Source organism: Phascolarctos cinereus, unplaced genomic scaffold, assembly GCF_003287225.1.
Source record: "Phascolarctos cinereus isolate Bilbo 61053 unplaced genomic scaffold, phaCin_HiC Scaffold_2;HRSCAF=192, whole genome shotgun sequence".
In the NCBI taxonomy this organism is placed as follows: Eukaryota; Metazoa; Chordata; class Mammalia; order Diprotodontia; family Phascolarctidae; genus Phascolarctos; species Phascolarctos cinereus.
Genome location: NW_027555625.1, coordinates 149,380,123 through 149,404,091, shown reverse-complemented (window position 1 = coordinate 149,404,091; position 23,969 = coordinate 149,380,123). Strand labels below are relative to the sequence as shown.

Sequence of the window (23,969 nt, the reverse complement as noted above, 5' to 3'; positions counted from 1 at the left end):
ACCTACATGTACAAAAATATTTATAGCAGCTCTTTTTGTAGTGGCCAAGAATCGGAAATTGAGGGGATGCCAATCAGTTGGGGAATGGCTGAACAAGTTGTGGTATATGAATGTAATGGACTACCATTATTCCATAAGAAATGATGAGCAGGTGAATTTCAGAAAAACCTGGAAAGACTTACATGAACTGATGCTAAGTGAAGTGAGCAGAACCAGGAGAACTTTATACACAACAACAGCAACGTTGTGCGATGACTAACTTTGATAGACTTAGCTTTTCTCAGCAGTGCAATGATCTAAGACAGTTCCAAAAGACTAAAGATGCAAAATGGTGTTCACATCCAGAGAAAGAACTATGGAGTTTGAATGCAGATTGAAGCATGCTATTTTCTCTTTTTTGTTTGTTTTTTTTTGTTTTGTTTGTTTTTTCTCTCTTGTGGCTTTTCCCTTTTGTTCTGATTCTTTTTTATAACATGACTAATGTGAAAATATGTTTAATAGGAATGTATATGTAGAGCTTATATCAGATTGCACACCATCTTGGGGAGGGAGGCAGGAAGGAAGGGGGTAAAGTTTAGAACTCAAAATCTTATAAAGGTGAGTGTTGAAAACTAAAAATTATTAAAAAAATTTTTTAAATACATTTAAAAAGTGAGAGGGAGTAGGGAAGATCTCTGAACATTAGTTCAAGATTAATGATAAACAAGAGACTTTCAACACATTTAATAAAATGAGAGTACAAAGAAATATACTATGTTTACTACTACTACTAAGGAGTATACAAGAAGCTTAACATAAAATGGTGAAAGAATTCTGTCTTTAGTGATTGGTAGTAAATCATGTGTCTAGGCAAGAGGAACTTCTGACTTTAGTTTTAGATTAAGCTGATTTAACAGAAAATGAAAGAAACTATCAGAAAGCATAAGGAAGCACAGAAATTTTTATGTTCTTTCTAATGGTGGTGGTGGAGTTTGTCAAGGTTGGCCATTTAGTCTTATATTACTTTACATAGTGGAAGAAGATAGGAAGGAAGGAAGTTCCTTTGTTGATTTATAAAATTTAAAAATAAAGTAAAGATGATAAATATATAAATCCTATTTTGCTAACAAGGGTCTCTGTTTGATCCTTAAGGAAATAAAGCAATCTTTGCCTCCCCTTAAATGGGTCTTAGAGTGAAGAAAAGGCAACTGAAAGCCTCTCCATCAAATGGTTATTTTGGATGAGAAAGATAACTCAAAACTCCCTCCCTTCAGTTATGACCTTGCAGGGAAAATACTAGAATTTTAATTTACAAATCTTTCTTAATCACTATGCATATAATTTTTGGAATGATATTAATATGATATAACATAACAGTGGAGATATTGTCAATCTTTGCTTTACCTTAGTATTATTAGGAAAACTTTCAATGTTTCTTATTTACAAATAATGTTAATTATCATAAAAGTAATTTGGTACTAGTTTTGAAATTAGAAAATTAGGTTATTGAAATAAATTGGATAAAGAAGAATCAACAACAATTGAACTTAACAGTATTAGGTAAATCAAAGAACATAAAACATTTGGAAAAGAATTCTCTGTTTGACAAGAACCATGTGGAAAACTAGAAAGCAATTTGGCAGAAATTAAGTTTAGACCAGCAGCTTGTACCACATACCACAGTAAGATGAAAATCGATATGATGCCTAGAATATTAATGATTATACTACTAAAAAATTAGTAGAGAATCAAATCAGGTACCTTTTAAATTATAGAAATCATATCATTTTTAAAAAATACTTTTATTTAGCAAAGTTCTCATGACAGCCCTTTAAAGTAGATAGTACAAGTATTATTATCCCCACTCTACAATAGAGGAAACCAGGGCTCTTAGAGGTGAATGATTGTCAAGATCATAGAGCTTTTAAGTGGCAAAGCTAAAATGCAAACCCAGGTCTTTGGTTTCCTTTTTTATTGTGAACTTAATTATCATCAACAAACTTTTCAATGTGTAAAGAAATTTTTGCTTCAAAAATTTCTTGAGAGTCTGATGTCCAGGATATGTTGGGAGCTAACACAAATATAGAAGACTAAAAACCGTTACCTAGTGAATATGATCAAAGGGTATGAATAAACAATTTTCAAAAGAATAATTGTTAACTGTTAAAAAAACACATAGACAGTTTTTCCAAAGAACTAATAAGAGAAGTGCAAATCAAAACAGTTTTTAAGTTTCATCTCACTCCCAGGAAAATGGTTAAGATAAACAAAGATAAGAACAGTTAGTTTTAGAAGGGGTGGTGAGTGGAAAGAGACACACAAACAAAATGTTGGTCTAGTCATCCTGGAAAGTAGTTTATAAGTATGTCAAGAAATAGCTAAGTGCCCATACCCTGTGATCCATTTATCCCACTACTAGGCATATATTCCTTGAGTTCAGAGGAGCTCATATGACTGTGAATATCTGTGTACAGCCTGGTGTTTTTCTATGTATGTGTATCTATATAGATATACATGGATACATTTATATACATATATACACACATATATACACATACATATGTGTGCTGTATATGGTATCTTTAAAGATATGTGGACCCGCATATATACACAAGCATATGTGTATATACATACACATACATATATTGATACATATGAACACACAGTAAATTTCACATTACTTTTGAAGCTGAACCACTTGTTGATCTTTCCCTCTGAACTTCCCTCTGTTTTCTTCTATGCATTTAAAAAATGCTTCAATGACCCTCTTTTCTTTAATTTCTTTTTTTTATAACTCTGTTGCTAGTACCTCTCTTCTCCCCATAACTCTAGTTTCTCAGTGCCCCCCCTCCCTGCAATAAAAAAAAGAAAAATGCAGTGTTTATAGCACGTAAGTAAAAGCAGTCAAAAGACATTCACATATTTATCATGTCCAGAAAGGTATATCTCATTCTTCACCTTGGATCCTTTATTCTCTTCCTTAGGAAGTAGTTAGCTTCATTGGTCCTCTACAATCATAGTTGATCATTGCATTGATCAGAGTTGTTGAGTTGTTTTGCTTTGTCATTTTGTTGTTCACTTGTTGAACACTGACTCTTCATGACCCCATGGATTAACTGTCCATGAGGTTTTCTTGGCAAAATTATTGGACTGATTTGCCGTTTCCTTCTCCAACTTTGTGCAGGCAGAGGTTAAGTGACTTGCTCAGGGTCACACAATTTCTAGGTATCTGAAGTCATATTTGAACTCTGGTCTTTCTGACTCCAGGCCCAGTGCTTTATCAACTGTGTCGCCTAGCTGTCCAAGTCATTAATGTATAATATTTTTCCCGGTTCTGCTCATTTTACTTTGCATCAGTTCATACAGTTCTTCCTAGGTTTCTTTGAATCCATCCCTTTCATCATTTCTCATGGCAAAATCCCATTATATTCATATATTGCAATTTTTCCACAATTGATGAACACCCCTTTTGTTTTTAGTTCTTTGCTGCAGCAAAAATTGCTCTATTAGTAGTTTTGTGCTTATGGATCTTTTCCCTCTTTCTTTAATATCTTTGGGTTATAGAACTAGTAATGGTTTTGCTAGGTCAAAGGGTATACACAAGTTAGTGACTTCTTAAAAGCATGGATCCATAGTGTTTTCCAAAGTAACTGAACCAGTTTAGTTACACCAACAGTTTACCCTGTGTGCCTATTTTCTCACAACTCCTTCAGTGATTCTTGTTTTCTTTTTTATTATCTTTCCTAACCTGGTAGGTGGGAGGTGGAATCTCAGAGTTGATTTATTTAGCATTTCTTTGAACAAGGAATTCGATTTTTTTCGTATGATTGTTGAGAGCTTGGTTTTCTTCCTTTGGGAATGAGCTATTCATATCCTTAGTTGATTTATATGTTGGGGAACAGCTATCGTTCTTATATATTTGCATCAGTTGCTTATACAGCTTGGATTTAAGGCCTGTATCAGAGGAACTTCCTGCAAAGATTTTTTCCAAGTTAACTGTTTCCCTTCTAATATTAACTGCATTGATTTGTTTGTGCAAAAAATTTTCAGTTTTTATATTAGCAAAATTGTTTATCTTTTGTGATCCTTTTTATCCCTCGACTGATATGAACTCTTCTCCTATCCATAGTTCAGAAAGGTATTTTTATTTTCATCTTTGCTCCTCTAATTTATTTGTAATGTGACCTTTTATATCCAGGTCATGTATCCATTTGGAGCTTATTGTGGTATGTGGTGTGAGATGTTGTTCTAAACCTAATTTCTGCCAGACTGCTTTCCAGTTTTCCCAGCAGTTTTTGTTAAATGGTGAGTTTGTACCTCAGTAGTTGCAGTCCTTGGATTTATCAAACACTGTGTTGCTATGTTCTTTTTCTTCTGTGATAGATGCTTAATCATTCCTTTTGATTAACTTTTCTGTTTTATAGCCTATACTTAATAGTTTTGATGATTACTTCTTTATAGTATGGTTTTCAGATCTGGTACTGCTAGCTCCTTTTCTTTTCTACCTTTTTTTTTCCCCATTATTTCTCTTGAGAATCTTGAATTTTTGTTCCTCCAAATGAATTTTTACAGTATTTTTTCTAATTCTTTAAAATAATCCTTTGTTAGTTTCATTGGTTTATCACTGAATAAGTAAATTTATTTAGGTAGCATTATTATATTGATATGGCCCAATCATAAACAGTCAGTATCTCTCTACTTGTTTTGATCTATCTTTTAGTAAAGAGGGCTTTTAGTTGTATTTATGCTTCCTGCGTAGCACTTTGTGTAGTAGCAAAGAATTGGGGACAAAATAGATGTACATCGATTGGGGAATGGTTGAACAAATTTTAGTATATCACAAATGTAGTAAAATATTACTGAGTCATAAGAAACAATTAATATGAAGACTGCAGAGAAGCTTGAGAAAAATTATGTGAACTGCTGCAAAGTGACATAGAATAAAGAAAAGCATATATACATTGACTGTCGGTCAGTCGTTTTCAGCCACGTCCAACTCTTTGTGACCCCATTCGGGGTTTTCTTGCTTGACACTGATACTGGAGTGGTTTGCTATTTCCATCTCCATCTCATTTGACAGTTGAGGAAAATAAGACAGACAGGGTTGAGTGACTTGCCCAGGGTCACACCACTAGTATGTGGCTGAGATCAGATTTGAACACAGGAGGATGAGACTTTCTGATATCAGGCTCGGTGCTCTATCTATTTTGCCACCTGACTGCCATTATACATTGACTATAGCAATGTTATGTATGTGTTCAGAGATAAAAATATTCCCCTTAAGACTGTTTTAGTTGCATCCCAAAACTTTGGGTATAATTGTTAAATTGTTGTAGTTCTTTTTTGTTTCTATAATTTGTTCTTTTTAAAAAATTTTTTGTTGCTAAGATTCATTTTTACATCAGTTTTTTTCAACATTTCCTTCCTACATTATCCTCCTAGAGATCCATCTTTTGTAATAAAGAATTAAAAAAAAAGTGGAAAAACCCAATGCATCAACCAAGTCTGACATTATAGTGTTACACTTTTATAGTTTCCTCCCCCTCTGCAGAGTAGGAAGGAGGTACTTTTTCATGTCTCTTTTTTTTTTTTGAGTAAAGCTTCTTGATAATTATTTCACAATATCAACTTTGAATTTTTTGTTCGTCTCATTTACATCACTGTGATTACTGTTGTTTTTTTTCCTGGTTCTGATTGTTTCATTTTACATCAGTTCATATGATTCTTGCCTTGTATCTCTGTGTTCTTCATTTCTTATGGCATAGTAATATATTTTTACATTTATGTGCCATAGCTTGTTTAGCCATTCCTTAGTCAATGGGCATCTTCCTTGTTTCCAGTCTTTGCTGCTATAAAAAGTACTGCTATAAATATTTTGATGAATGTGGAATTTTTTTTTCTGACCAACTTGAGATCCCTGGCAGTGGAGTCTCTGTGTCAAAAAGCATGGACATTTAGTAATTTTCTTACCGTGATTGGAAATTGCTTTCCAGAATGATTGAACCAGTTCACACCTTCAGCAACAGTGTATTCATTTGCTCTCTCTCCACTCTTTCAACCTATATTTGTTCTTTAACCCTCTCATTATCTAGGGTTAATATTATTAAACTTTAAGCCATTGTTACTATCTTCCTTGGTGTTTAGTTTCAATAGTGTGAATTTATTCTATATTCTCTACCACATGATCAGTTCATCTAAAAGTGACTCAAAGTATTGTAAATTATTTTCCTTAGCATTCCAGTTCATTGATTTCCAAAGATGTGTATCATATCTAGTTTTGCTAGCATTCTGTTCAGAGCATAAATTTCTTTCTTATTTATCTGTTACATCCATCTGTCTAAGTCTAAGAGATCTGTTTAAGTCACTTGCAGTTGTCTTATTACCTAAAGTCTTTGTGGAAATAAGTTAATCTTTCCATTAATTACTTTTATGCTGTGCCAATCAGTCAGCACACACACTTGTAGACAAACATATGTATATAATATTAATACTCTTATTATCTATGGTGCCTTAAAGCCTATGGTATTATGGTATTTCCCAGCTTGCTTATCACTTTTGACTAATGTCTGTTTTTTACAGTTGCTGGGACTGAGATTATGATTGCCATTTGTACTTTTTCTGATTCAGCTGAGGAGTACATTCTATTACAACCCTTCATTTTAACTCTGGGTATCTTTAGGTTGTATGTTTCATGAATATAGCAAATTTTGGTATTTTACTTTGCAATGTATTTTGCTACACTTCTACATGTTATATATGAGTTCATACTATTCACATTCATGGCTATGACTATTGAGTTAATAATCTTTCTTGCCATTAAATTTTGTTAGAATTTTTTTTACCTTTTTTTTTATTTTTGAGAGAGAAAAAAAATCAGTACTTGGAACCTGATTTTTGTATTTCTTGGAACAGTCTGATTATAGGCCTAGCTGTTTTCCCTGTTGAGAAAAAAAAATCACTTGACCTTCTCCTCACCTTCCTTTTTAATAGTTTGTTTTATTTAAGGCATTTCTCACCCTACACCACCAGGCCGCATTTCCTTCATCTTTTTTCAACTTTTCTTTGTTGCATCCAGATAAGGATATGATTCATGAGACTCTCATCCCTGCTCTTCTTCTCCTTATATGTTTAAATGACTGTCACTTGTGGTGCCTGGGCTTCAGGAAATACTAAGTGCCTCCCTTCACCTCTTGCTTTTCCTTTTACTTACCCACACCTCCTAGACTGTTAGGCATGGTGGGACTCCCCAGAGATAATAGTCTTTTTTCTTTTTTCTTCTGGGTAAGCATTGGAGCATCCCTTTTGAGATAATCAAACTTGTTTACCTTTCTTAAATTTCTTTGGCTTCGTGCATTCCAAAGACTGCTCAACTCCAGTTTTCTCACACATGACGCTTAGAAATCATCAATTCTGTTAAAAAGCCTTTTTTTCCTTGTTCTGTAGGAGCATGAATTTTTTAGGATAAAAAATTCTTGGGTAGAAACCATTTTCCACATTTATTTCAGCCTTCAATTTTTTATTGTTGTTGAATAGTCCTGGGTGATTTTGATTAGAATTCCTTGAAATTTGTTTTCTCTCTTATTGGTGCTTGAAATATTTTCTTTCTGTCCTAGAACCTTTGGAGCTTCAAAATAATGATTCTTGGTGAGTTAACCTTAGTGTTCCTTTGTAGGGGAGGTACTTGTAGATTTTTATTGATTTAACTTTTGCTCCTTATTTCTAATATGTGTGGGTGTTTTGGGGTCTTATAATTTCCTAAAATTTTGAGATGTTTTATTTTATTGTACTTTCTTAGGAGGCTAGTGATTTTTATGTTTTTCTTTTCAAGCCCTATTTCCCAGATCAATTTTTTAAAAATTTAAATATCTAACCAGATCTTCCAATTTTGCTTTCTTTTAATAATTGTCATCTCATTGAATCTTTGAATTCTTTCAGCATTCCTTTTTCAGAGTTTTTACTGCCTTAGTTTTTTAGTTTCTGGTTTAAATCATTTTGAATTTTTCATTAAGAGCTCTCATTTTACTTTTTATCTCTTTTAACTTCTGTAGTAGGCTTTCCAACCACTAAAGAGATCTAGGTTCTTGTGGTTATTCTATTTTCTGAGGTTTCTGGTTGCATAATTGTATAATTATCCTTTTTTAGTGGCAATTTCTCTTGGCATTCTTACTCCATGGTGTTTTCTTCTTCATATTATGAAGTAGTTTTTTTTCTTTTTCTTTTCTCTTTCTCTTTTCCTTTGGAAGTTTTCTTCATGAGAGCAGGGAGAGACATTTTTTTCTTTTCCCTTCTTTTAGTAATTATTCTTTTAGTTTAATGCATTTCTAGTTGTTTTGAGATGACGAGGTCAGTCAAGGTTTAGACACAAATTTTCGTTATGGCTATAAGTCACATAAATTATTTATTTATGCCTTTTCACTCTATATCTACTCAGATGATTTTTTAAACATGATAAGTGTAAGACTTTATATGCATCCTCATTAAGCTTCATTTTCCTCCATACATGTCTAATTTCAGTGTCTTCTTGTGTGCAGATGACAGTGATGACCCTGGGCTCTTGAAGTCTGTATAGTGGCATATTCTGTTTTGGGAATTGTATGAATCTGGAAAGATTTTGATTGTGTTTGACAACAGGCTTTGCTTTCTAAAGAAATGTAGCTAAATATGGAGAGACTCATTACCATGAGATTATCTAGTTACCAGATGATAAAAGTGTTGGTTGTGATGTCCCATGAAACCACAGTCCCTGTATAGTCTCCTTGCATTCCAGCATTTTGGGCAGAGCAGCAGAAAAAGATGAATGTTAAAGTTTTCACAGTTTTTAGACTGTCTGTATTTGTTATCACATGTATTAAGTACACATGTATTTAACTGTTAGTGCTCTTAATATGTGATCTTTGTCTAATGACCTAATTGTATTATTGGAGAAATTGAACCACATCCATATTGCCATTCCCAGTATAAATGAAAATAGAAAACAGAGATGTTACTGTTAAATGGGAGAATGGATAGCAGCTGAGATAAATAGCAAAGTTAATTTTACAGTATGACCACAGTCAACAATAAACCCTTTAAAAAAATTTATTGTTTTTCCTCTTCCTCCCACTTCCCCCTACAATTGAAATAGAAAAAATTAAGATAAAAACCTTTATAACAAATATACATAGTCAAGCAGAACAAATTTCTTGCATTTGCCATGTTCAGAAATATATGCCTCATTCTGTATTTTGAGTCCATCACCTTTCTTTCAGGAAGGGGGTAGCATGTTGTTTCATCAGTCCTCTGAAATTATGAGTGGTCATTTTATTGATCACAGTTCTTAAGTCTTTTAGAGTTTCAAACAATAAACTTCTCATAGGATACTTATTCATTTAACTTTGCAGGACTTATAATGCGTAGAAACAAATAATAATTTCAGTTAGAGAAATTCTACTTTATTTAATTTTAATTTACTCATTTAGAAATTTTCATTTAATTTAGTTTTCTCATTTTTATCCTTTTTTCTAATTTATTGTTACCTTTGACCTTTCCTCTAACTAGCTAATGGTCTGATTGTGTAAGCATTGGAACATCAAAAATAGAAAACAATCAATAGGCATTTAGACACTTTCATTTTGCCAAATACTGCATTAGAAGCTGGGAATACAAAGACAAGAGTGAAAATAATGTTTACTGTTAAAGCTTGCATTCTGTCGGAGAGACAAAAGCGTATGTATAAGTACATATAAGATATAGAAAAAATAGATTAAAGGCAGTTTTGGAGGGAAGAAAGGAAGGCACTAGCAGCAGGGGGCAATTAGGAAAGGCCTCATGTAGAAGATACTGACACTGACTTTTGAAAGAAACTAGCAATTCTGAGAAACAAACAGTGCAAATGTACAGATTAGGAGATGGAATACTGTGTAAGAGGAATAGGAAGAAAGCCAGTTTGGCTGGATAGTAGAGTACATGAGGGGAATATCCTATAGTAAGACTAGGAAAAAAAGGGAAAGACTAGGTTATAAAGAGCTTCAGGTATTAAGTTTATTGAAAGTGTGACATGTGCCTTAGGATTTATGTTATAGGAAAGTCACTTTGGTATCTTTGTGGAGGGTGAATTGGAAGGAGGAGAGACTTGAGTCAGAGAGACCAGTTAGGAAACTATTTCAGTAGTCTAGCAGAGTGGTAGTGCTGTATAGAACTACTATGGTATCTGTGTGGATGGAGAGAGAGGCACGTCTTTGTGTTGTTGTGAAGGCTAAAATGTCAGGATTTGGCTACTGATTGAAAGTAAGTTGTTGAGTGATGATGGAGTCGAGGATGCATCGGAGTGACTTGGAGGATGGTGGTTTCCTCAGTGGTAACAGGAAAGTGTAGAAGACAGTTGTGTTTGAGGGGGGAAATGAGTTCTGTTTTAGATGCGTTGAGTTTCAGATATCTGTGGGACATCTAGTTTGGAATGTCTAATAATCAGTGATATAGGACTAGAGCTGAGGAGAGAGTCTAGGACAGAGAATCATCTGCAAGGACATAAATTTAACCTATGAGAGTGGTGAGTTCATGAAGTAACAGTGTAGAGAGAGAAGAGGGCATAGTACAGAACCTTGGAACACCAGCCCCATAATGACTGGATGGGTATGGATTTAGATCTAGCAAAGGAGGAGTGATGATCAGACAAGTAAGAGGTGAACCAGAGGAGCCTCAGTGCCACAAGAACCCAGGCAACTGAGAGTTAACAATATCATAGTGCTTCAGAGACATGGAGAAAGATGAGGATTGAGAAAAGGCCATCAGATCTGGCAGTTAAGAGATTATTGGCAACTTTGGAGAGAGCAGTTTCATTTGAATAAGTAGAGGTAAAGCCAAATTGCAAAAAGAGTGATAGAAGAGACTGCAGCAGTTACCAGTTTATGTTTAGGGCCTTGGCTGTGAAAGAGAGGAGAGCTATTGAGTTATAAACTGACTCTTTCAAGAAGCCAGGTATTATGCTTAGAAGACAGAGGGCTAGTAAAAAGGTACAGAGGTAGGAGATGAAAAAGCATATAAGAAAGCCAATTTGGCTGCACAGTAAAGTGCATGTAGGGGAGTGGACATGAATAATATGATCAAAGGGTACGGTAGTACCATATTGTTATCAGAGGACCTCGAATTCTAGGTAGAGGAGTTTGAACTTAATAAGTGATAAGGATCCAGACATGTAACTTTCCGTTAAAGCAAGGATGTGGAAAGCCTGTTTATCTACTCTTTGATTACATCATGTGCTTTTAGACTAGGAAATGAAGTTAGTAAGTGTTGGTAGACTAAAGGTTTGCATAGGATCTCTCCTTGGTGTTCTTCTGTTCCCTCCAAAAGTGTTAAGATGAAGCACTAGTTACAGAAACAGATTACAGATGGCTGAATGAAGGTTTGTTATTATTTCTTTTATTTTGGGCTTGCAGGTAAATGAAAATTTTAGAGACTATGCAGTTGTTCTAACCACACATCTGTATTTTCTGTCAATAGGTATCATCTCCAGGCTCTTCGACATTTGTATGTACTAGCGGCAGAACCAAGACTTCTGGTGCCTGTTGACGTAGATACAAATACTCCTTGCTATGCATTGTTAGAGGTTACCTATAAGGTAATTTTTTCCTCCGAATACTCCCATTCCTTCTCCATCCCATACATTACTCAATTCATGCCTTAGGTTTTATCTCACTCATTTTCCCACTGTCATTCTTTGCTATGAAGCGTCTGGGTTAATCTCTTTAAAAAATTAAGTAGCTAGAATTATTCAAACAGCATGATATAGTAGAAAGAGTGACTCCAAGCAGAGGACTTGGGTTAGAATCACAGCTGTGGTCCCTTACTTCCCTGGGCCTCAGTCTGTTCTTCTGTAAATTGAGGGGGTTGGACTAGATAAGGTAAGATTGGAGACCTAAGGTCTCTTTGGCCTCTGAATGCTAGAATTCAAGGTAGATAGTTCCCATAAATCCTATAATCTCTTGCACAGTAAAGATACTAGTTATGAATATGACCCTGGTACCTTATCTTACTCAGGGAATCTGATCAAGCTGCATTTGTTGCTTTTTTGTATTTGTGTAAGAAAGTGTCATCTGAGGACCAGATGTTCTCTCACACTGTTTTTCATGTACACTTTCTTGATTGAAAATGTATTGTTTTACATGGCTAAAAGAACTGTAATATAAGAGCTACTAGACTTTGTATCCTTCCTAGATTAGAAATCTTATTCAGGAATTAATGATTTAATACGCACAAGTGGATTACAAATCAGCATATCCTTTGTTCATAACATATACAACATAGTCTGTTTTGGCCACTTTTTTAAAAAATGGGACATTTGGTAACAGAATCAATGGGAAATTTAGCCTTTTTTGCATCCTGACTTCCACCAAGCACATTGTCTTGAGCTGTTGTTCTTTTGATAATATAAAGGGCACTCAGTGGTATGAAGAAACTACAGAAGAGTTAATGGCACCTACCCTTCTTCCTGAGCTTCATCTTTTAAAACAGGTAATTTGGGACAAGATTTGAGTACTTTCATTTGTGAATACGTGCATACCTTTAATCAGAATAACACTGAACATGTGAAAATTAGTGAAATCATTCCTTTCCCCTCCTTCCTGCATTGTGGAAGATAATAAGCCTAGTGATGATAATAGAAATAAGAAATTTCAAGATCCACAAGTTTTTAGATGCCATGAAGAAGTGAGGTTATTATATTTCCTTTCCCAGAGATTTTGAATTATAATCAATCAGTGCACATTAATAAGCACCTGTTATGTGGTTGCCCCTGTGCTAAGCATTTGGGGTTACAAAAGAGGCAAAAGCCCTAAGGAGCTTACAGTGTAATAGGGGAAATAGCATGCAAACAAAACAAATATATACAAAGTGAGCTGTACACAGGGTTAATTGGGAATAAGTAAAGGAGGCAAAGCCCTGGAATGAAGAGGGACTGGGGAAGGCTTCCTGTAGAGGATGCATTTTAGTTGGTACTTAAAGGAAGCCAAGGAAGTCAGTAGTTGGAGTGGAGGAGGGAGAGTGTTCCCATGCCAGGGGGAAAGCCACAGAAAATGCCCAGAGCAGAGAGATGGAGTGTCTTGTTTGCATAACAGCTAGGAGGCTATTGTCACTGGATTGAAGAATGTGTGTTGGACAGGAAGGTATAAGAGGACTGAAAAGGTGGGAGGAGGCTAGGTTATGAAGGGCTTTGAATGTCAAATGGAGCATTTTGTGTTTGCTCCTGCGAGCAGTAGAAAGCCACTAGGATTTATTGAATAGGGAGAATGATATGATCTGACCTGCATTTTAGGAAAATCACTTTAGTAGCTGAATGGAGAGTGGAGAGAGACTTGAGGCAGGCAGCCCCAATGGCAAGCAAAAGGAATTCATCTGGTTACATTCCATAGCACTTAGAAATAAATCCACTTAGCTAACCAACAGGTACATTCTAGTTTTTATTAGTCTTATTTCCTCCAAATAATTTGATACTTTCTTACTATATTTATATTTATCTTGACAGATTAAAGTGAAAGGCCCACGATATTGGGAATTGCTTATAGACTTAAGTAAAGGAATGCACCACTTGAAGTAAGTATATTGAAATCTGTGTTGTACCCTTTTGTGGAGTATAGGAGATGTTCAGATAGAAAAAAGGTGTTTATTTAAACAAATTAACAATTAGAATGTTATTTGTTATGTCATAATCTTAAGAGTGAAATATTTTGCAAGCCTGTCCCATTTTATAAGTACTACAAAAAGAATTTTTTTTAATTTAAGGCTCTACATGCTTATATATCTATTTTAGATTTATTTAGGAACTTGAATTTCCTTTCATTAGGACAGTAGTAGAATTGTCTGTTGATGGCTAATCTGAAATTTGGAGAAAGAGATTAAATGTGTTCTGGATAGTTCAGGGAGAACTATGGTTGAGGCAATAGGAAGAAGATTTCAGTTCAATATTAGAAGAACATCCTAATGGTTTGACTTGTTCAGTATTGAAATAGGATACATTGTAAGAATACTTACATCAAGTGTGATGTAATTAAAGCACAAGTCAGGGACGTAGAGGACCTAGGTTGGTTTGTTTTTTAAAGGCTTTCCCTGTAATTGGATAATAGGTTGGACTAAATGACCCAAAAGGTTTCTTTCAGCACTGATTCTATAATTATATGGTAATTCAGTTCAATAAACAGTGAGTACATACTACATTCATAGCTGTGTACTAGGCTCTGGATGTCAAAAAGGAAATAGTCACTGTCTTCAAGGATCTTATATTCTGCTATTTATATAGTATTTTACTGTCTGCAATTATACATACATGCATATACATATGCAAATATTTATACAGTGCTTTACAAATGAGTTTTATTCTCACAAAAATCTGTGAGAATAGGTATAACAGGTATTATTGTCCCCGTTTCTTAAAGGTGCCAAAACTGAGCAGTTAAATGACTTTCCCAATGTTATGTAGTCAGTAGCAGAATCAAGATAAGTCGGGTTAAATCATCAAACATTTATTAATCACCTGCTGTATGCCAGGCACTGTGCTAAGCACTGAAGATACAAAGGAAGGCAGCAAACAGTCTCTGCTGTCAAAGATCTCAGTCTAGTGGAGGAGATGGTATGCGAATAACTGTGTACAAACAAGGTAGATAACAGGATGAATCAGAGATCATCAGAAGAAGGAAGGTATTAAGATTAAGGAGGAATAGTCACAATGCTCTGTCCTCCCCCAAAATCCAGAAATGAGAAGTAGCATCTTATTCTAATCCAACAGCCTTGTTTCTTCCAGGAACTACCTTAGGCTTTGGGAACATGTGAGCATTCATTATACTGAAAAACACCACACTTTTTAACTACCAAGAACTACCAGTAACAGTGTATGCTGAATTCCGTCTTGTTTTCTTCCAGATCAATCCTTTCCAAGGATGGAGTTTTATATGTGAAACTCAGGGCAGGGCAACTCTCCTATAAGGAAGATCCCATGGGCTGGCAAAGTCTGTTAGCTCAAACAGTCACCCACAGGAATTCTGAAGCCAGGGCTTTCAAGGTAATGTTGAGAGGCAAAAAAGGAGAGAAAGAAGAGAAGAGAAAGACCAGTCACAGCCTGAGTGTCTGTTGGCCTTCAGACTTTTTTTTTCTTGGTGACTCTTGCTTGGATCTGCTGCCAAGCCTCGCTATAACTTGGGAGTGAAAGACTAATTTATTAAATAGGGCTTGGTGTTTATGGGACACTCTGTGCAAACCTGCCCGCCTTGTTGTTAATATTTACCTTCTAGCAACAGGTAGAGTAACACATTGTATGTTAATAACGTTACAAAAACAAGTCACGGCCTTTTAGGAATTTAGGTTATCCCATTAGCTAATTCCAGTACTGGTCGAGGTTTGTCTTTTGACAGGTATTGCGTGCCACTTCCTGCATTTGTCCTTTCACTTGTTCAGATTCCATTGCTTTGGGTGTTAAGGTCACGAAAAGATCAGACTTTTCCTTTTTCTAATACATTTGTACACTTGATATTAATACAAAAATTTTAGAAGGTTTAAAAAATGAGTAGTCCTGCCATAAAGCAACCACATTCAAGTCTTTAACTTTTACATTCCTATGTGTCTAAAGCAAACACAACTTTCAAGATGTAATCACAAAAACTTCAAAAATCAGTCACCATAAGCAAGTGAGTATTGAGAAGACTAAGATTGGTGCTTTGTCCCTCATAGTAGGGGGCATTAAATTTTTTAAAAAATGAACTGAAATTTTTTAGTGCTTTCTAAACCACATTAGCAGTAGTGATGATAGCCATAATAATAAAAACTAGTACTTGTAGAGTGCTTTAAGAGTATGCAAAGCACTACAAATATTATCTCATTTGATCCTCAAAATACTTTGAAGTCAGTGCTATTACTGTCTTCCTTTTACAGATGAAGAAACTGAGGCGAAAGTAAGTTAAGCAGCTTGCCCAGGGCTCACTCTGAGGTAGAACTCAGGTTTTTCTGACTCCAGTACAACCCTCTAGTCACTGTGCAAAGATCACCTAGTACTGATGTCTTAGGCCTTACTGTCCTTGATGCTTAATAAATTTGATTGAATAGTTTACCTTATTAGATTTTGTTTAGCAGAATAAAGTTGAGGAAATTGTTCATTAGTTCATGTGAGAGGCACTGACAAAGGATTTGTTGGGAGAAGTTTAATGTGTATTACTCTTATGTAATGCAGGCACAGACTCAAGGACAAATTTACTAATGCCTAACCCTCTCTGAAAATAAAAATCACAAATAATTATGTTCAAGTCCAAAGTGAAGGGAGAAGTACGTAAAGTTTAAAAGGTATTTCTGGATGTCTCTGCTCCACGCGTCTTGATAAATTGTTGTTGTTTGTCCTTCTTTCTCAAAGAGGACCAGGACATCAGGAAAAACTTGTAAGTGAATTGAAGTGTGGAAGGGCTGTGCAAAGTCACTGGCCTCCCTCTCTCCCCCTGAGCCACCTTGGTCCAGTGGCACGATATAGATCAGGATGACTGGAAATGTCTCTGGATGCAGTGGGAGGCCTAGGCCCTTCTAAACTAAGGGTTTTCCTAGGTCTCAGGTTGTTTGAGGCAACACCCATTCAGTGATTAAGGGTAGGTAAGAATAAGGCTAAGAATAACCTCTTTTGCCTAGTCAAAAAAATAAAATCAATCTGGGAGGGAAAAGCCCTCAGGGTTTCTGGCCAAAACAGAAACAATTACTATTTGCACTTACTCTGAGCCATCTGAATCCAAATAGTGACCAAGTGAGGCTTGAGCTGGGACCTATTGTTGGCCAGTCAGTGAGAGCCAGAGTTTTCTTTGGGGTGGGGGGTGGGGGGCGCATGTCCACAGAAAAGAAATCTAGCCCATAAACCAAGATATCTTGCTAGGTCTAAATGATCAAAATTTATATTCCTTTGAGCAGAGCATCTGCAGGTAATGGTGTGATTCTCTTTGTGGACCGAGGGAGAGGACCATAACATCAGGAAGGAGAGAGTGTGGTATAATGGAAAAGAGCACTCATTCTAAGTTCCTAGGACTTAGATTCAAACCCTACCTCCAACTCTTGCTGCCTGTGTGACCTTGGATAAGTAACTTAACTTCCCAGGGTCTCATTTTCCTCACCTTTAAAATGGGGTGTGGTGGTGGTGGGGAAGGTATTCTAGGCCAGAGGTGTTAAACTTGAGACCTGAAGGCCATGAATTCCAAGTGCAGCCTGAACTAAATTAAAATGTAATTGAAAACTCTTTAACCAAATAAATAAAAATATAGTACAACATAGATAATGTTAATTTGTGGTTTTCTGAGTCAATAGGCCATCTGTTTCTATTTGAGTTTGATATTACTGTTCTGGATGGTCTCTAAAGTCCTTTCTAGCTCTGTATCTGGTGTTTTGAGAAAAGCATAGATAGGGCAGCTAGTTGACACAGTGGATACAAGCACCAGCCCTGGAGTCAGGAGGACCTGAGTTGAAATTTGGCCTCATACCAAACACTTGACACTTACTAGCTTCATGACCCTGGGCAAGTCACTTAATCCCAATTGCCTAAAAAATTTTTTAAAAATTTAAAAAAAAAAGAAAAAAGAAAGAAAACAAAAGAACATAGGCATATACTGAAGGCCCCTGTTTTCTGACTTATTTTTAATTACTCTTTCCTACTTTCAGTGTGATTTAAAAAAAAATTAAATCTTTTCCTTAGCCTTGTATTTATTTTAGTCAGGCATTGAGAATGCACGGAAGTAGTGCTGTATTGTCCCCTTGAGAGAATTAGGAGGGTTCTTTTTTTTATGGTTAGTGTTTAGTAAGTCTGCAGCCTAATTTCATACTTCTCCAGATGTTTTATATATTCTTTCAGCAGGAATTTAATTAAACTCCATTAAGTTTTCTATTTGGGCCTAGTTTTTAGAGAAATATAGTTTTAGAGTTTTAGAGAAATATAGTTCAGGGGAAGAAAAGGTCTGTTATTATTGTATGTACTTAAGTTTGAACAGTGAGTAAACTCCTGGGGCTTATTTACATTTATTTTCTTTTAGCCAGAAGCTATTTCAGCTTTCACCTCTGATCCGGCACTTTTGTCGTTTGCTGAATACTTCTGCAAACCAACTGTGAACTTGGGCCAGGTATTTTATTAAAGCACCATTGCTAATATTTTTCATTGTTTCTCCTTTTGGTTTTTGGACAATAAAAAGCAATGTTTTAACCTTTTAGAGATTGATAGCAGAAACATTTTTGTAGGAAACAGAGAAAGAATTGCCCATAGACTTAAAGCCTTAGTACTTGAAATTAAGAATATGAGAAATGCATTGGGAATTAAACTAGAAGTCCATTTATAGCCTCATCTTCTGGCAGTGACATTACAGAATAATTAGAAAAGGATCTTTTATAATCCCTGATAACAAATTTAAGAAGTTAGGGATATACTCTCAAAAACCTCATTTCTTTTAATAATCTATTGTGGATTTCTTCTTGAATATATCTAAGACTTTTTTGTACTTAGATTTCTGTTTTTATCCATAAGTATCTCTTGAGATAATATATTCTATTAATATATCGTCCATCCTACATTAATCTTCTTGTTTTACTGGTCATAATACTGCTACTTAAATAATACATAATACTACCACTGGCGTAAAGTTCATTTCATTGTGACCTTGAGTTTTCAAAAACTATGCCAGTGGGCATATAATCCTGGCAGGTGGTACTATGTTGAAAAAAGCCTCCACCAGAACCTCTGCAACCGTCTGCTTTCAAAGAACAAATTTAATTATGCATGGAAAAGCCCATCACCAGTAGGCTGGCCACTTAATGATGAGTTGTTTGATCGTAGCAGTTCAGGAAGCAAAAAAGAATGTTAAAAAGCCCTCTGTCCTGTGTGGCCTTCTTCTTCTGTGGTGATGACATAGAAGAATAGTGGACAAGATTGCGTAGTGCTGCCGTTCCCTTACATGTTGGTGTCTAAATGTTAAATCCTAAAGATTGTTTATACTTCTGGAGGAGCTGACCTATGTGAACTTCACCATACTCATTATAAACCAAACTAGGAAGCAGAAGTTACTCACAGTTTTACTTGGAAAGGCAAATAAAGCAGTTGGTGGAGTTGGTTTCATCATCCATCCAAAGGCAACAAGAAGTATTTTTCTGTGAGACATTGGTCTTTTCATATTGCAGTGTGCATGATAAGTATGTTCCAAAGAGATATTTGCAGCTTATATACCAGTATACCAATAGCTGTTGCAAAGGGAAAAGAGCTAGAGAAATTTTAATGATAAGATCCTCAAAATTCAGGACCTATGTACTTCGATATTCACAACTTCAATTCAAAGTTAGGCATAAGTGAGGACAGCAAAAACTACACTGGAAAATAAAGTTTAAGAGTGGCCACGACTTATATAATATTCTCACACCTACATTTCACGAATGCTGTCTCCAAGAAAAGAATCAGAAGAAAGTGGAAATATTGAGAACCAAATAGCACCACAAAAATTAAATTGATCATTTAGTTTATTCTTTTTATAATCCATCCTCTACATATTGTTTGATCTTAGTAAAATACCACTTTCATCCTGTTTCTCACTCTAATATTTCTTATTACTTCAAGAATAAATTCCATATTCCTTAGCTTAACATAGTACACACTAATTTTTCAACTTGTATCTCCCGCTGCTCAATATAAACCCTCCAGTCTTACCGGCATACTCTCCTCACATCCCTCTCCCCTTCACCCATGCTGTATTCTCCTATCCCCACCTTTTCTTCCATTCTTTCAGTGACTTCCCTCCTCTGTTATGTTTGATTCTCTTCTTACTAATCCTTTCAGATTTCGTCTCCTTTATGATATCTTGCCTAGTCATTCCATCCTTTGTTGATATTTCTCATTTCTGAATTCCTGTAACACTTTTTTTTGTGCCATTCACTTTTATAGCTTAATCCAGTTAACTGATGCGTCATTATGGTTTAGAGTGAGCCTAGATCCTTAAGTGTTGTGCCAGCAGAATAGACACTGTGGCAGATGTTTGGGAAAGCTTAATGTCTGTTGTTTGAGGTCCAGCCTAAATTTGGAGGGCCTTATCACCAAATTAGCCACAAGTTGATGGTATGTTTGTTGTTTTTTGACCACAACAGCTCTCAAGGAGAGTTCGTAGATTAGATTGTTTTGGAGACAAAATACATCTCTGAAATCACAGATCTTTGAACAAATTATCCTTTGTTGTCATTTATGTTTCAGTCTCCTCAAATAGACTATAAGACACTTATTTAAGAAAGGAGACTGTCATGCATTTGTATCCCTTATGGTATCTAGCATAATACTATGCATGGGAGATACTTAATAAATATTTGTTCAGTTAAGAATGTATCTGTATTATGTACATACTGTGTGCAATTTGTATCTTTCAGAAACAGGAAATTCTTGATCTCTTTTCTTCAATACTTTATGAATGTGTCACTCAGGAGAATCCAGAGATGCTGCCTGCATACATAGCAATAGATCAGGTACTTGATGAGTGAGAGTGGGGACGGAGAAAGAATGTTTTGGTTTCTTGCCAGTGATGTTTGTTATCCTTGCCTTATTGGTTTCCACAGTCTTTCAGAAATAAGCATTTTTTAAATATGTGCAAGATCATCAGATGTTCATACAGCATTTAAAAGAAAAAGAATTAGACCTATACATTAAGAATAGTGATGATAATATTGTTAAGGGCTTGCTCTACATAATTTTGTGAAGTAGGCAAAGTGTGCCTTCAGTATTTCTAGTCTCCCCTTTTTATTTCCCTTCTGTTCTTCCTTTGGGGAAACCTTTTTTCTTCCCGTTTCCCTCAGATATCTGATTACTTCATATATTCCTCTATGAAAACCTCCTAGAGACTAATCAGATAAACTCAGTCATGCAAAGGTAAAAATGATTGATAAAACTTAAATTGTTTTCATATCCATATTGTTTGCATTTTTACAGGGAATAAAACAAACCAGTATATTAATCTTTAATGATAAAATTTCTGCCATCAAAAAGGTACATATTGAAGGTATTTGTAAACAAAGCAGCCTTCTTGATAAGACCTATCTTTTTTCAAAAATAAATTTTTATTCATATCTTTTATTGTTGTGTTACATATATATTTACTGCTATACTGTCTATTCTCTCCCAGAAAACCATCTTTTATAATAAAGAATAAAAAGAATGGGAATAATAATAATAATAATAATAATAATAATAATAACTAGCATTTATATGGCACTTTAAGGTTTGCAAAGCGCTTTACGTATATTAACTCATTTGGTCTTCACAATAACCCTGTAAGGTAGAAACTTATCATCCTCACTTTATAGATGAGGAAACCGAGGGAGACTATGGTTAAGTGACCTCAGGATTTGAGGTTGGGTTTTCTATCAGATCTTTTAGACTCCAAGTCCAGTACATGCCTCTAAGTAACATTTCAAAAAAGTCTAATGTTATATGCAGTGTTTCACACTGATCCCCTTACCCCCTTCCCTTTTTCAAAGAAATGGAGGGAGGTGTAAGATCCCCATTTTAACAATAATAATGATAGTCACTAACATTGACATATGTTATATATCAATATATGCTATATATATCATATATATACTATATATATATACTATATGCCAGATGCTGTGCTAAGCGCTTTACAAATATCTGATTCCATTCTCATAATGACTTTGGGATATAGGTGCTGTTATTATCTCTGTTTTACAGATGAAGAAACTGAGGTAGACAGAGGTTAAATAACTTGCCCGGGATCACACAGCTAGTAAGTGTCTAAGGCAAGATTTGAATCAGGTTTTCTGACTCCGGGTGTGGCCCTCTCCACTACACAACCTCTCTGCCTCCGGGTATCCATGGTCCAGCTTCACACTGGTTTCTCTTCCCTGCTTTCTGACCACATAGTGACTATTGAGCAGATTATTGAAAACAAGAAGACCCCAGAGGTGGTTCATCTGTGCTGCTTTTTCTTCCCCGCTCTTCAGCCTAACATTAAGGCTTCTACAACCTGTATCCAACCTATTTTTCCCAATATCTCATATTGTTTCCCTTTCCTGTTATTTTCCCCACCAAACTGAAATACTAGTTATTCATAGAACTCAGCATTCCATTTCTTGTCTCCCCTATGTTTTTACATAAACCATCCTGGATACCTAGAATACACTTCCTCCCCAGCTCTGCCTCTTTAGAAGCCTTAGTTTTCTGTAATTAAAGGTTTCGCTCAGAAGCTACCACCTTTTGGAAATCTCTTCCCTACCCTCTCATTACTGTTCTCTTCCTCCTCAAATTACTCTATTTACTTATCAATGTAAGTACAGTAGAATGCACTTTTTAAGAGTAGGGACTTTTCCCCTACCTTGCATATAGTGAATGTTTGAGAAATATCAGAATATTGGAATTGAATTGCTCATGTTTTGTTCACCTTTTCCCTCTCAGATTTTGCCCATTTCTCTTACCTCCAAGTTTGATTGTGTCTATTTGTTTTGAGAGATTGAAATTCAGCAAATATTTAAAAGAGCCATATTATATATTACAGCATGTGCTAGGCACTGGGGATACAAAGCCAAGAAAAGAAACTTCCTCAAGGAATGTACGTTCTGACCTACTTGTAGACTCAACAGTTATAGGGTACTTAAGTTAAGAATTAGGTATATTTTATACACAGGTTTTACCAACTTTTGTTGTTTTTCAAAGGTGATTGATTTCAATTTGATGGCGGTTCTTCTTGGCACCCAAATTAAAGACATGGTCATCCACCAAGACAGACAGATGGACAGAGTGATAGTAATAGCACAGTGTAGCCTACATATAGTTGGCATTTAATAACTGTTTATTGACTGACTAATAGGCACATCTGTAGGGTAAAAGCCACCCAAAAAGGGGAGAAAAATTACCTTCTCACTTGGAAATATATGGAAATGGAGTATTTCTTAACGCACTTGAGTTATTAAATTCTGGCTCAGGAACCTTATACAGTGACTTCAGTTATTTGTAAAAATTGGGTGGATAAAACATCACTGTTTGCATTTTGTCTTTTCTCTTCAAGGCTGTCAGAAGACTAGAAAGGAGGGAAATGTCTGAGACTTTTGAACTTTGGCAAATAAAATTGGTATTAGAATTCTTCAGCTCCAGAAGCCACCAGGAGAGAATGCAGAAGATCCCTAGTCGAGGGCTTTTTATGAACTCTGAATTTCTTCCTGTGATGAAGTGCACTATTGATAATGCTTTGGATCAATGGTTACAAGGTAAATGAAACATGAGGCAACACTGATTTTTAGTCTACAATGGGCCTGTGTTTTTAAAATCGTATTTCCTTGGATGAGGGGAGAATTATCTGAATAGAAGCCAGATGATCTATCTAGGAATTAACATTTCCGTTTTAGTGACCTGAAATCTGAATACCTGTTTTAACCATGCCTTCTGAAAAATGTACTCAAGGAAGTGTGAGACAGTGTCTTTTGTATTTGAAGCTTTAAATAAAACTGTACTTATTCTAAACAGGCAATTGTCATACTTCTAAGCTTTGTTTTCTTTTTCTGGCATTTGTGCATAAAATAATAGTTTGTGTAAGCTTCTGGTTTTAAAATGTGGCCAACTAGTAACTTGAATTAGAAAAGAAAGCTTTAATCTCCCTTATTAGCATTTTCCTCACTTTCATATAATTCAATATGATTTTATTTTTTTCTTTTTTACATGTGTTCATGACTTTTCTCCCCAGCTAAATTTTAAATTACTTAAATAGAGGAAGCACTTATACTCCTATATTCCCATTATACATGATATAATGCTGAACAAATCCTAGGTATTAGGTAAATGTTTGATTGATTAATTTACTAATAGAACTAAGAAGTAATAAAATTGTCTTCTCAGAGATAAGGGTCATAAACTTTAAAAAAAATTGTTGCAGTGATTTGCATATAGTAGATAGTAAGTAGTCATTGAACTGAATTGAAAACTTGTACGAAGCCTCCTGTTTCTTACTGCTAGTTGCTTGTGAACAGATACACAA

The 23,969-nt window shown here is 35.3% G+C and overlaps 1 protein-coding gene across 1 annotated transcript in view; it reads left to right on the top strand.

The window, feature by feature from the left end:
- ANAPC1 (anaphase promoting complex subunit 1) overlaps positions 1-23,969 on the top strand; it is a 159,857-nt gene that overhangs the window by 121,619 nt on the left and 14,269 nt on the right. The window contains exons 40-46 of the mRNA XM_078149679.1: positions 11,458-11,575; positions 12,391-12,468; positions 13,478-13,545; positions 14,869-15,007; positions 17,994-18,080; positions 20,356-20,451; positions 23,007-23,205. Of these exons, the coding sequence (XP_078005805.1) occupies positions 11,458-11,575; positions 12,391-12,468; positions 13,478-13,545; positions 14,869-15,007; positions 17,994-18,080; positions 20,356-20,451; positions 23,007-23,205 (785 nt within the window). The remainder of the gene's footprint in view (positions 1-11,457; positions 11,576-12,390; positions 12,469-13,477; positions 13,546-14,868; positions 15,008-17,993; positions 18,081-20,355; positions 20,452-23,006; positions 23,206-23,969) is intronic.